This window comes from Colletes latitarsis, chromosome 9, assembly GCF_051014445.1.
Source record: "Colletes latitarsis isolate SP2378_abdomen chromosome 9, iyColLati1, whole genome shotgun sequence".
Classification (NCBI taxonomy): Eukaryota; Metazoa; Arthropoda; class Insecta; order Hymenoptera; family Colletidae; genus Colletes; species Colletes latitarsis.
The window spans coordinates 27,925,721-27,938,463 of record NC_135142.1 but is presented as its reverse complement, the minus strand read 5'-3'; the positions used below and the strand labels follow the sequence as shown (position 1 = coordinate 27,938,463).

At 50.8% G+C, this 12,743-nt stretch overlaps 1 protein-coding gene across 1 annotated transcript in view; it reads left to right on the top strand.

Annotated features, from left to right (window-relative positions):
* Positions 1 to 12,743, top strand: part of Ds (dachsous cadherin-related 1) — a 367,500-nt gene that overhangs the window by 288,339 nt on the left and 66,418 nt on the right. Inside the window, exons 2-3 of the mRNA XM_076773071.1 lie at positions 1,822 to 2,002; positions 8,220 to 8,696. Of these exons, the coding sequence (XP_076629186.1) occupies positions 1,822 to 2,002; positions 8,220 to 8,696 (658 nt within the window). The remainder of the gene's footprint in view (positions 1 to 1,821; positions 2,003 to 8,219; positions 8,697 to 12,743) is intronic.

The window sequence follows — 12,743 nt, the reverse complement described above, 5'->3', positions numbered from 1 at the left end:
AAGAAACTGCTTTCTCCATTTCGCGTTAACATTTCCTGTCGTCCGTGAATTATAAATCGAGTACAATTGAATTTCAATTTGCGTTACCCCGAAATTGACGTCTTTGCAACCACGAGCATGTACGAAGAAACTGAACGTGACGAAAACGGTGGCTCCAACAAAGGAGCAATTCGCGATGACTCAAGAGGGGGGGATTATCTGATAACTGTGCGGAGATAGGTGCGCGCGAGAATGCAATTTAGGAATGCAAATCTAAATTGGAAAATTATGCAGATTCGTAGCACGCGAAACCGCAACGTGTATTGTAACGAATGAGAATTAATCTGTCGATAGAAAGTGAAACTATCGTCGCGCTCGATCATGAGTTATTGGATTAGCTGGGAAAATTGTGAACAGCGTGTTCGTAACAGGATACCCGGTGCCCACGGTGAACCGTATCGCGCGTCGGGCTTAATAATTCAGCGAACAGCGAAGTCCCGTGGCATCGTTTCTCGAATCATAAACTGGTTGTCCGCGTAATAGGCGACGCGAACGCGAGATTAAACGGTGGCTAACGCGAATGATTAACGAAGACGCGTCGACGACAGGCAAAAGGGATCGAAGACTATCGAAAGGGGTATTACCGTTCGACGATCGTTCATTAGCGCCCGGATCGCCCGAACAAGAGCGAAACCAGACGGCCCTGCTTTTTCTATCGTTCCTTTTGAATTTTTCAAATTACTCCACGGAAAGGAATAGCGAATTCCACGGCCGGTTCGAGGAGGGATCAACAAATTTCTTTCCGTCCGCGGTCGACGCGTTCCTTTTTTCTTTTTTCCCCCTTCTTTCCTCTTCTTCTTTAGAGTCTTTAACCTTTTTCTCGTGGCCTGGGCTGCTCGTCCGGGAGACTAGGGGCCCCAGCGAGCCGCAGATACCACGCAATGCCTCTTCAAGGTGGCAACAGTGTTGGCGGGAAAGTTATTCGACCGGCTGCCAGTAAATCATTCTTCGCGGACTCCTGCTTTATTATCTGCTGTCTCTCTCCCGTTCGGGCGCAGCCTCCGTTGCCTCCTTTTTGTCTTTCTTCGCCTTTCTCGATCGGGCTTCTCTCTCGGACCGCGGATGGTATGTTCGAGCGCTTGTTCGCCGAGGAAAACCCATGAATAAGTTACATCGCGATTCTCGTAACTTTCAACGCTTAATCGCGCTCCCCGTCGCCGTCTTTCAGAATTTCTGACCGGTAGCCACCGAATCCGCGCCATCGATCACCGATCGCGCCTCCGCGCTTCCTTCAAACTCGATTCTTTAATGGTCCACAAAATATTCCAATTTCCATTTCGTGCCAGCTAATGCACGCGACGTCTAAGGATCTTCAGACGTTTGTTTTCGTTATTTTCAGTGGAAAAAATTAGGGAATAATAAAACAGTGAACCGAAGGGATCATCCATCGAGGATGAGAGGTGGCGATTCGTCGTCGCGTAAATAACAAGTGCTGGGAGCACGAAGGCGTCCATCACCGCCCCCGCGTCCGTCGTTATAACGTCCCCGGATCCTCTCCGGGGGAGGTGGGCCACTCCTGAATTAGTCACCCTGTCCGCCATTTACGAGCAGGACCACTCTTCCCTGACGATCCGCGGGTATCCCGTTTCAGGAACGTCGAACGAAATTAAACAAATCGCTTGAAGGACCGCGAGGACCCCATAGAAGGGCGCGGACGGTTTTCGGGGGCTCGTTAATCGATACCCTCGAGTCTGCGGCCGTCCCCTGTTTATTCAACCCGCGTCGACACCCGGCAATTACTTAACGACGCGACGATTAATTTGGAAATGTCGACCGTTTCAGGTGCAGGCGACGGACCCCGATTGCGGCGTCAACGCCATGGTGAATTACACGCTCGCCGCGGGCAGGGTGGAGACGGAACAGCTGATGGTGCGCAGCGACACAGGTGACATTTGCGTCAGAACCCCCTTGGACAGGGAAACGGCCCCATACTTGGAGATACCCGTCATCGCCACCGACAGAGGTAAGCGTCTTCGAATTATATCCCAGAAAGTTTAAATATAACTAAATAAACGAGTAAAAATCAAAAACGAATTTTTAAGAAAAATCGACAGGGGGTGCTGAAATTTTTACAGTCTCGCTTTAAAATAATATCGTGGTATTCCCTTAGAGGGTACACCCAAATTCTGAGTGCAAAGCGTTAAATTTCGTTTCGTAAAATTGGAGGGTAGCCCGTGTCTTTCGATGTGAGTATCTTCCACAGTTGGATAGGATGAAGTAATCGGTTCTATTCATCCGTTCCGATTACCGCCCCCCTTTCCCTCTTCTGCGTCGACCATAAGTCGTAATACCCCCCAACGAATTCCACCGTTTTTCTTCGCGTTAATCCCCGTCGCGACAGTTTCTTACCGTGGAACAGGTATTTTAGCGCGTGAATTTCCAAGAATCCTCGGGACCTTTTAAATTCCCGTTCGCCGGACGATTCACTTCGATCCGCGGAGGGCGAATTAATCGCTCGAACCCCGACAAGATTCGAAGCAAATTGTCTCGCGCAATTATTTCACGTGGCCAGCGTCAACGCGTTTTAAGAATGTCTCCGGGGCGGATAGCCCGACCTTCGGGGAATTTACCCTGGATTAGGTTTCTAAGTCACGTAACCTTCGGATGTTTCGATGATGCTTGTTCTTCGGGATCGAAAGAATGCAATTGCCTTCGACAAGGTGCGTTAAAAAGTTGTTCGGAAATCGTAAAAAGGAGGTGGCGCGATCTCGAAAAGTATGACTGCCCCCCCCTCGGTAATAATACAATTATTTCAGGGCCGTTGGGGGAAAAGTGTCGTAGTATCGGGACCGTTGAACTCCCGGAGGTATCTCGTAACTTTCGCCCGATACGTCGATCGATTAGCGTTGGCGTACCCGTAACGAATCTTCCGTGACCAAAATAGGAGCCCGTAAAGAAGCGACCGCGCGAACAATGCTTTTCCTCGGTCTTATCTCTCTCGCGGCGGCGAGGTGAGAGACGCAGAAACGAGAACGAAGAAGAAACCACGGCGTGGCGCGACACACACGGTGGAAACGTGGCAACGGGAAGAAAAAGAAACGACCGCGGGAGCCGGCGTCGGTGGAACGGGGGAAGAGACTAGCTATCGCCGTGCCAGGATCTAGTAGCCCTATAATGGGGTGTATGATTTATGTCGCCGCTGTACGCGGTGTGTGCCCATTTTCAACAGTCTCCAGGCTGCCCTTACCAACCTAAGGACAATGACTGAAGTCCATTGATCCGCTGGAAGGTCGTCGTTCACCCCTTACGTCAGGTAGCCATTATCATCCCCCATCGAGAGGCCCTCGAAAATCACGGGAAAGGTGTCTTCCTGAATGGCCTGGAAAAATTCAGAAGATTTGAAGACTTGAACACAGTGAAAAATTGGTAGACCAGGAAAAGAAGGATGGCGGTATCAACTCCCTTGACTACTAAAAGCGCCTATGAGTATGCAACTTATGCTCGCGTCAAAATCGAGCGTAGTGAAAGGGTTAATAGGGTAATTAGAGCCCGGAACGGAAGTGGTGGGAACAGGGAGAGGACCGTGAACCGAAAGCAGAGGAGTAAAGGGCAGGGGAAGGTCTATTGTTGGGACGCACGCCGTTTTGCAAACAGCAGAACTCCGGTCCATAATTGTCGCTCGTTATCGATACGATTGTTCGGTGTGCTACCAGGCTCACCGACACCATCGGCACAATAGTACCGCTCGGATATGACGGGAGAGCAGCGTACCACGCGAGCCAGCGTGATTTATACCACCTGCTGACGACTCGGGACGTCGACCGAGCTAACTCGAACACCCCACGGCTCCCCAGGTACTCGAGTATAAGATTACTAGCCACGAAATCGACATCCACGGAGCCTCGCGATTGCTATGCCCCGACGAAAATCTCTATCGACGTTTATCAGGAAATTTTCTGCGTACCGTACATCCTGGGACCAGTCGAGCGACTGATGCTCGGGGCTGAAACATCGCACCAGTCGATGACATAAGCCTTCTCGTCTATGAAACAACACTAACGTGTTTTTTTGTCGATGTCACATGATTCAAGCTCGTTTCGTGGTTGATCAGATCTTACGGAGAGTAGAAGTTTCGTAAAGAAATAACCAAAAATTTGAAGATAGTAACTTTCAGTCGATAGGGAACAGAGAGTGCAACGGATAGTCTAAACGTGCTATTCTATCACGCTAATGGTGTCGGATAACGGCAGAGCCAGGCTGATAATTATTGCCTGCTAGTGGCCCCGCTTTGAATCGAGCCAGAGATCCGCGAATGGCTGAACGATACGCGGATAGACTTTCTTTAGAGTCACTTTGTTCGAACGTAGAAGCGACCGGATGAGCTGTTGCTAGACACTGGACGCCGACCCCGGGGGTATTCGCTGGCCAACGCTGCGAATAATAAATTTCGAACGATCGCTGGCGCGATGCGGAATCCGAAAAACGCGCGTCGAATTTCATCCTCGCGATACCTCGGAATAAACGTCTTTTTCCAGTATCGATCTGAGTATCTTTTTCACAACTTCGAGGAAATCTCCTGGTGCTCTGAAAGTTAAAATTGCTTCTACCGTTCCACGGAAACATATAAATTTCTTTCGTCAAGTTTCCGTGACCGGGCAATAAAATCTTTTTCTTTATACTCCGCGTTTAATAACTTTAGAAACGCACACGTCCGCAGCACCGCTTTTACGAGGCATCTATGTTCGAACGAGTGACAAAACAAAACTAGTAGAATCCTAAAACAGTTGTTTTATGCGTAACACACTGGCGAAAGAAAAGAAACGGGTCAACGAACCCACGAAGCTACCATCAAACTATTAACGAACTTTCCTCCAACCACAAGAGTTCCAAGATCACCCGTTAATTTTATTATACGTACAAGCAATAGCGTTAAATCTTGGCAAGGATTTCGTCACCCTAAACGCGTTTACTCCGGAGGAGCCTGGGACGAGGAAACGAACAAACGTCTGGAGATTTCGGTTCCGGGTGTCGCCTGTGATGTTGACGAAACAGGGACCAAGGCTCGATGTTATCTTCTTTCTGGAAATTGCGCATTACGTGGCGTACATGCGAAACGGTTCGCGCATCTTGATGCACGTCCTACGATCAACGTGCAGAAATACAAAGAAAGGCGCGGCCCGGAGTTGCGGCAACTTCCTGAAAGCCACGGGACGACACTGGCGGTGACTTTATTGACACCGTCGTCATAAATCTTTCGGACTTAACTCCCACCGACGATCATTGTCCGCGCGCATTTTTCCGCGTTTCAGTTTCGTTCCGAGGGCTTGTCAGCGCGGCGGTTTTAAAAACTCGATGGGGGCCTTATCGCGGCCGGATCGCCCGTCGGATAACACGACCGCTATCAGGGCCCTGCCCAGCCAGTTTCACTCCCGTTGCAACAATAATGCCAAGTAGATTCGCTTCCCCGCTTGGAATAGAAATATTCGAGTCTCGAGATTTTTATTACCTCGTCGAAATTCGTTTCCTCAACGTCTCGACTTTGGAATTGCTCGGCAGAGAGTCCTGTTAGCCACCAGAGGGCTACGCTCTTGTCTTTCTCGCAAGTGCTCGATGTCTCGATCTCAATCTCGACCGAGGAAATCGACTTTAGTTTAAACTGGCGCAGCGGCCCCAATGATCCACTCACGGGTTGAATTACAAATTTTTTAAATTGCCGAGGAGTTAAGGTGACCGTGTGTGAGGCGGTTGAGCACCGCTGGGAGGGACTGGGCCCGCATAAATCTTGCGGGGGCACCGTATCCTCTGCCGCTTGAACGTCGAAAAGGACTTGTCCCGGGGACGATCGGCCGCGTGAAATTAAAAGGGGTCGGTGGGCCTAAGACTTGCGGTGCTATCGGGATACGCGCCGCGGTGTCGTTGACCCTCGGGGCGCGTCCCAGGAAGCGCGGCATCCTTCGGCGACACGGCGATATCCGCGTCTCGGATGCTCGGTTTTATTCGATCGTTAATTTGATCGATCTCCGAGGGCCGGATGCGCGTGGAATGTCGGTGGATCGTTTCGGTCGTGTAGAGGAGAGCGGGAACGAAGGGAGGGGGGACGTCTGACGACGGAGTGGAGCGGCTCGATAGAGAAATTAGGGGTGCATTTCTTCGAAGGGAATTCGCGTGGCCGAGTATCGCAGGGGCCCCAGAAGATCGGCATTTCGATACCTCGAAGTCGTACGGAAGATGCCACGACGAGGAGAGACGGCCGAAGGGTTCGTCGTTCTTTTCGGTCCTCCGGCCGAAGGGACAGGGAGAAGGGAGGAGGCGAACGGAGAAGCGCGAGGGGGGAAGAAGCGGGGAACCGTGGGGGAAGGTGGGGCCCTGTGGGCCCTTGACGCATGACTCCAATGACACTCGTGCCTATAAATCTCGTCGCGCTCCGAGCTCCGCGCCGGCCGAGTCCATATATTACTATGAGTTACGGGTGTAAACCGTTTAAACATCGGATTACCCGTTTTACATACTGTCTTTAATATTAACACTTGCGTCGGGATTCGCCTAAATCAGCTCGGGCAACCAGGAGCCTCGCGTTATCGCGTTCTCGCGCCCTCCTCGCCTCGCGGCCGCGTCAGCGTCGATTAATTAATCCCTGGCCACCGTCCGGGTTCGACGAAAGGAAGAGGAATCGCTGTGCAAGCGCGATTAGGCCCCGACGAATAACGTGATTTACGGATACCGATCGGGGGGGAGCGTTATTACTTCCCTCGTCGGACCGTATATCACTCGTCCACGGATCGGGGCGATACTTTAACGCGCGAACGAAATTATCAGACGACTTTCTCCCATTCTTTTCGATCCTCCTCGACCGAACAACAAAGTGTGCCCGCGGTTCGCCAGCCGGCCTTGCTGGCCAGGAAGAAACATCGGTCCTGGGGTTAAGGGGGGCCTGGTAGCATGAGAAACCAGACCGGACTCTTGCAATTCTTTTACCTCGCGAGCTTCACACACTGCTCCATGATGGTTTTACGATCGAGTTAACGTGTAATTTTATAGTGGTTTCTATATCAAGAAGGATAATGATAATGACAATAATCTGTATTAAACTTTAAACATCGCAGAGCAATTAACCAGTTTACTGTGTATTCTGTGTGTCACGGAAATCGATCAATGGCGAGTATAGTCGTCAAGCACAGAGTAAGTGTCGCTGTTAAATATCGCATCAAAAAGATAGGTTTATTTTATACAACTCACCATGACAAAAAATCCTGGCATTTCTCTATAACGAGTATACTCGTCAAACACAGTTAACTGGTTAAGGAATCGTTATCGTGGCGCGTAAGTAGGTTAATCCCACTTGAGTCAGACGCTCCAGTAGGCACGAGACCACACCGTTGTACGTTTAGCGTAACGATAAAGATTGCTATACTTCGTATCAAGTGTCCGCTATTTTAACAAACTGTCCACCTCCAAAATTGAGAGGTGAAATAGAGCGTGGACAGCGTCGATTAATATTCTCCCGTTGATTGTAACGTCGCAACGACGGGATCTTTATTTTCTCTGGTCGGAACGCGCGTATTGATCGATCGATCCGTGCGTGAAATTGCGGTCGAAAACCGTGGCGGGCAGGAAAGAAGAGCGTTGAGCCAAGTCTCGCTTCGGAGAGATTCCTCTCGCTTGAAATATTACCCCGAGCGCATTACCCTGCACCGGGGGTGTAAGAACTCTCCGCGTCGACACAGAGGCGCGGGCGCGCAAAAAGAGAGAAACACCATAAACTCGTCGAAATAACGGGCAGAGGGGGGAGAAGGGGACGGTGAAAGCAGAAAGTGGAAGAGAAAAAACGGAAGGAATGAAGTTCGCCGCGCGGGGAACAGAGAAAGAGAGAGAGGCGAAAAGGTGGTACGGAGTCTGATTGGCTCCGAAAAAAGGCAACGGCACGGGGCGGTGGTGATTTATGTCGACCGGCTCCGAGAGTCACCGTAGATTCGTTCTCTACGTCGGCTAATACCCCGACATTATTTGGCTCGATAAGAGGATTTCGCGCGAGAATGAAATAAACATAATCGCTAGGGGTCGCACTTCTGGCCCCCGAGACGCGCGTCCAGTTCTACATACAGGGCTTCCCAACTTCTCCCCTGTCACGCGTTGAGCCCCTAATCTTGCTCGAAAAATCCCTGATGACTGGATGAAATTCAAATAATAAATTTTGCATAAGAAGATATTATTATTTATCGAGAAATCTAATCCTGTTGCAGGTGGCCTGAGCACCGTGGCCATCGTGAGGGTCCAAGTGACGGACGTCAACGACAACCGTCCGGTGTTCGAGCCGCGCAAGTACAACGTCACCCTGAAGAGCGACAGCCCGATACAGGGGCCGATCTTGAGGCTCGTTGCCACGGATCTGGACGCTGGGCTGTTCGGGCAAGTCGCCTACAGAATCACAAACGGCAACGAGGCGGGGGTGTTTCACATAGATCGCAACACCGGCGAGCTGCAAGTGGCCAGGCCGAGCTTGTTGTCTCGATCGCACCTACACCAGCTGAACGTCACTGCAACGGATGCTGCTGGCCTGAAGAGCATCATGGACGCAGAAGTGCGAATCACCACGTCCTCCCCTGGACACAGGATCGCCAGCTGCGAGAAGCCACGCTACACCGTCACGGTTAAGGAAACCGTGCCGCAGAACAGCATCGTAGGAGGTGTGAAGGACGCTGGTGCGTCTTCGTCGTCAGGTAAGTCTCGACACGTTGATAAATGAAGATGGAAGCTCGAAATCACTCTGTGGAAGAATGGGGACTCGTTTACTCGACCTTCCATTGCGAAATTATAAAAAAATGAATCCTTATCGTAATGGCGAAAAGATCGTGTCGTTTGGAGGATTTTCAGTGGTCCGTCGCGTCCGATCGGGGCCTCGAAAAGTACGATTGTCGGACGGTGGCCGGCGAATGCATCGGAAACGTATTCCACGCGCGGCGTTACCGCGTTAGCATAGTCGCGTCACGAGAAAACTGGCGGCGACGTAGCGAACGCCCACGTGTTTGTGTACGTGCAACTACGTCGAGGGCCCAGGGCCCGCGCGATCGTATACGTGGAGACAGAGCCCGGGTATCCTGTATCCCTCTTTCTTCTGTCGACGGGGGAACCGACGGCATGTAAATCATACGAGGGAGTCTATTGTGCGCGCAATGGCTGCGAGGAACGCGGTATCCGTTTCGACGGGACGCTAGCCCCTCGGGTTTCGACAAACTCTCCAACGTGGATTTCGTTGGCGGAATCCACCAAAGATTAAGTTACATATTATGTAATTAGGAATCCGCTAAAGGTTCTCGAGTAAACGAGATTTCTAGATTTAGACGAATGTACGGAGAATAATTTCTCGAAGAGTAGAATAAAATGCATACGGTAGGGAGTTCGTGACGCGAGGCTTTGAAATCAAGCATCCCGGACGAAAGATTAGGATAAGCTCAAGGTGGTACACCCACAGACTTGGTTTTGGATTGCCGCCACGATACCGAGTTGCAAGCCCATATGTATTCGCGCTGGTTGCAGGCCTCTTTGTACGTCTACCTGTTTCAGCTGCAACGGAACTCGAATTGATGTAGTCGCTTTGCAACTCCCACGGAGAGAACGGTCATGCTACCAAGAATGTTTAGGCCACGACGTGAATTTGCTTCTTTAGTGACTCGCGTGTCGCGCGGGAAGGAAGTTCGAAGGTTCACCGTGTCGTTTCTAGAAGAAACTGATTGGATTCGGCCGACCATCTTTCCAGCTATCCTGTTACAGACTAAGTTTCTATTTTGAGATATGCAAAGATTATCCTGCAACAACCCAGGTTCCAGACTCTCGTTTTCCTCCGATCACTGTACTGTGCGTCGGTGAGAAGTTGGCAAGTGAAAGGAATGCGCTCGAAACGACGAGAGTGGGAGCGATAGGTGGCGCTATCGACGTACTCCCCTATCCCGCTGGCTTGCCCCAGGTCCTCGGGGACTGTCGACGGAGGGGGATGAAGCGGGGAGGTCAGAAAATATATCGTCGGGGCGAAACAGGTGGGCCACGCGCGGGTGGAGGAAACGTAAGGTCCTGGACGCGGAGAGGACGCGAAGGAGGGTAAGGTCGCGGATCCAAGGGGGGTTGGGTGAGCCTAAGAGGGGATCGGCGAAGGCGGGAGAGGTACGTATCCGTGTTTCCACACTGGTGGTACATCCGATGCAAGATACGGCGCGTCACGACCTGCGCTCGCCGCGCCATATACCCGATGCACCGTGTAAAGTGTCTCGTGGCGTATCGACCGGCACGGTTCGCTACGTTATAGGCTCGAGAATGGTGGATAGTTTACACGGTGGTGCCTTACCGGTGGTCGTATTGTTCGCCCGCCATGGCCCGCATATGCAGCCTGTTGCATATCAATGCGCGAACCTCGAGTGTGCCCGACCCTCTCTCTCTCTCTCTCTTTCGCTCCCATTTTTTCTCCGTTGGTCGCTCCGGGACGGACGGATCTCTTCTTTCGCGAGGCGCTCGATCGCCCTGCGTTCCGTTCGTCTCTCTTTCTTCGCCGCGTTCCTTCGCACGCGATCGCCAACGGAGGAGAGGCCAACGCGATATCTCCGAGGTTAAAAAGTACCCTGACCCCGATCCTCAGCGAGCACTGGCCAATAATAAATAGATCGACCGAGCTTTTAGTAGTCAAAAGGGATTGGCAGTGGTTTGTCACGACTCGATTTCGAACGTGAGCGGACGTTGATGGGGACTTAACGGCGGTAACGCATGCTCGAAAGGGTGTCGGGTTTCGCGGCGAAAGTCGTCGTTCCCGTAGAGATCGGATCGATCGGGCGATTTCGGATCGGGGCACGGTGAATCGGCCACGCGTCCGCGCGGGGAACCTGTTCGCGCGGAAGATCGGGCACTGGCTGGCACTCGGGCCCACAATATTTGACACACGGCAGCCAATCAGATTATCAGATTAAAGTCGGACGAGCGGCTCTCGGGGCCCGGATCGTCGGCACAGGTGCGATTCGTTTTGCGAGAGAGAGCGTCCCGCGACACCTGTTTCGATACGGTATGACGCGTCTCGAACGACGCCCGATTCGTTCCGCGCACGGGACGCGCGGCGTGTAACGCTCTTCCCCTACCCCGGTCCCCATCGAAATTTTCGCCGCGGCTACGGGGGCGCATTTGCATAATTATTGCCCCGGCGATGGTTCGCGTCGCGGCGTTAACTCCGAATTCATTAATTTCGTATTTATCGCGGAACATCGAGTCGGGGCGTTATCAGATCGCCGTACCGAAAAACCAGCGCCGGAAGACGTTACCGCCAGCTTTACGAGCACCTGTTTCGATAAAGCTGACAGGAACGCTCTCCTCTGGAAATAACGAAAAACAGCGCCGGGTCGTTACGCGGGGCGCGCGAATCGTCGAAAAACCGAGGGCCAGTTAAAAAGCAACGTAGACGAACGCCTTATTGGGCGGCCAGGCCTCGGAGATCGCGCACGGACGGACGACCGCACGATCCTTCCATAAAACCTGGCGACAAAGTGAGGAACGCGCTTCATTTTACGGCCGAGTTTATGGTACCTGACGGACGGGGGGCCCAGAAGGGGGACAGGGGATCATCGCGACGACTAGAGACGACCAGTTTTATCTTATCCGCGAAACGACCGGCCGCTCCCAAGTTTTCTCGATCCCGAGCTTTCGATCGCGAAGGTGTCCTGCGATCCTGGGCCAGCGCGACGTTTCCAAACGGCCGTCCCTGGAATTCGAGCGTAATTCTTTACCCTTTCGTTCAGAGATTATTTCAAAATCGCCGGGAGAAATATTTGTTTGCGTCGTCGAGAGATTATCGGGTTTTAGAAGCCACGAGTGTTCCCGATAGCGTCTTTAGGAATTTTCTGTAAGAGTAACTGGAGTGCAATTTTAATATTTTAACGATATTAGAAGAAACGTGAAAGAGATTCACATTAAGATACATCGCAGGTCGATGCTATTTACATTGATTTCCGTAAATCTCTCTTTCGATACTTCATCGAGTCTTTTTTTTTTAATTTAATTTCGATCTCTGAAGATTCATGGTATACTTGGTGGAATAAATGTAGTGACTCTCGTAAAAGCAGTGGGGCGCCAAGGCGATACAGCCATAAATTATCGTTTCGGAACCGCGCCTAGAAAACCTTTTCACACCTGTTAATTAAAACTTATTAAAACTAAATTATCGAAGTATCCCGGGGAAAAATATATATCTGCGTGTTTAATGTCTTGCAAACGCGTACGAACGTTTCCGCGTTACTTTCAGTGCAAACGTAATAAGATTAATTTAATAACGTAACACGGATCGATCTAAACAACTGATTGTACATTTGAAGCGATAGAAATATTCTATTCAATAATTTTATATATGCAACCATATCGTCGTGGTGAGAATGAACGGAATAACTTCTTGCTGTAAAATAATGTCATTCGCCACCCCTGAAATAACTATGAATATGTGAGTTTTAAGCAAAATTGTTTCCTTAGAAAGTTAATCGAGATTCCAGAGAATACCGTAGAGCGTATCCGTCTTATCGAAGCCTATGTAAAATTCTCACAGGTGTGAAAAGGTTTTTTAGGCGCGGTCCTCGAACGATAATTTATGACTATATCATCTCGACTCCCTGCTGTGTTTACGAGAGTTACTATATTTGTTCCACCAAATGTACCATGAATCTCAAAAGTCCTGTGTTTAGGTAAATTCAGAGAAACCATCTCTATTCATTGAAGAGTAATCCACTTCCATACCATCTGGACAA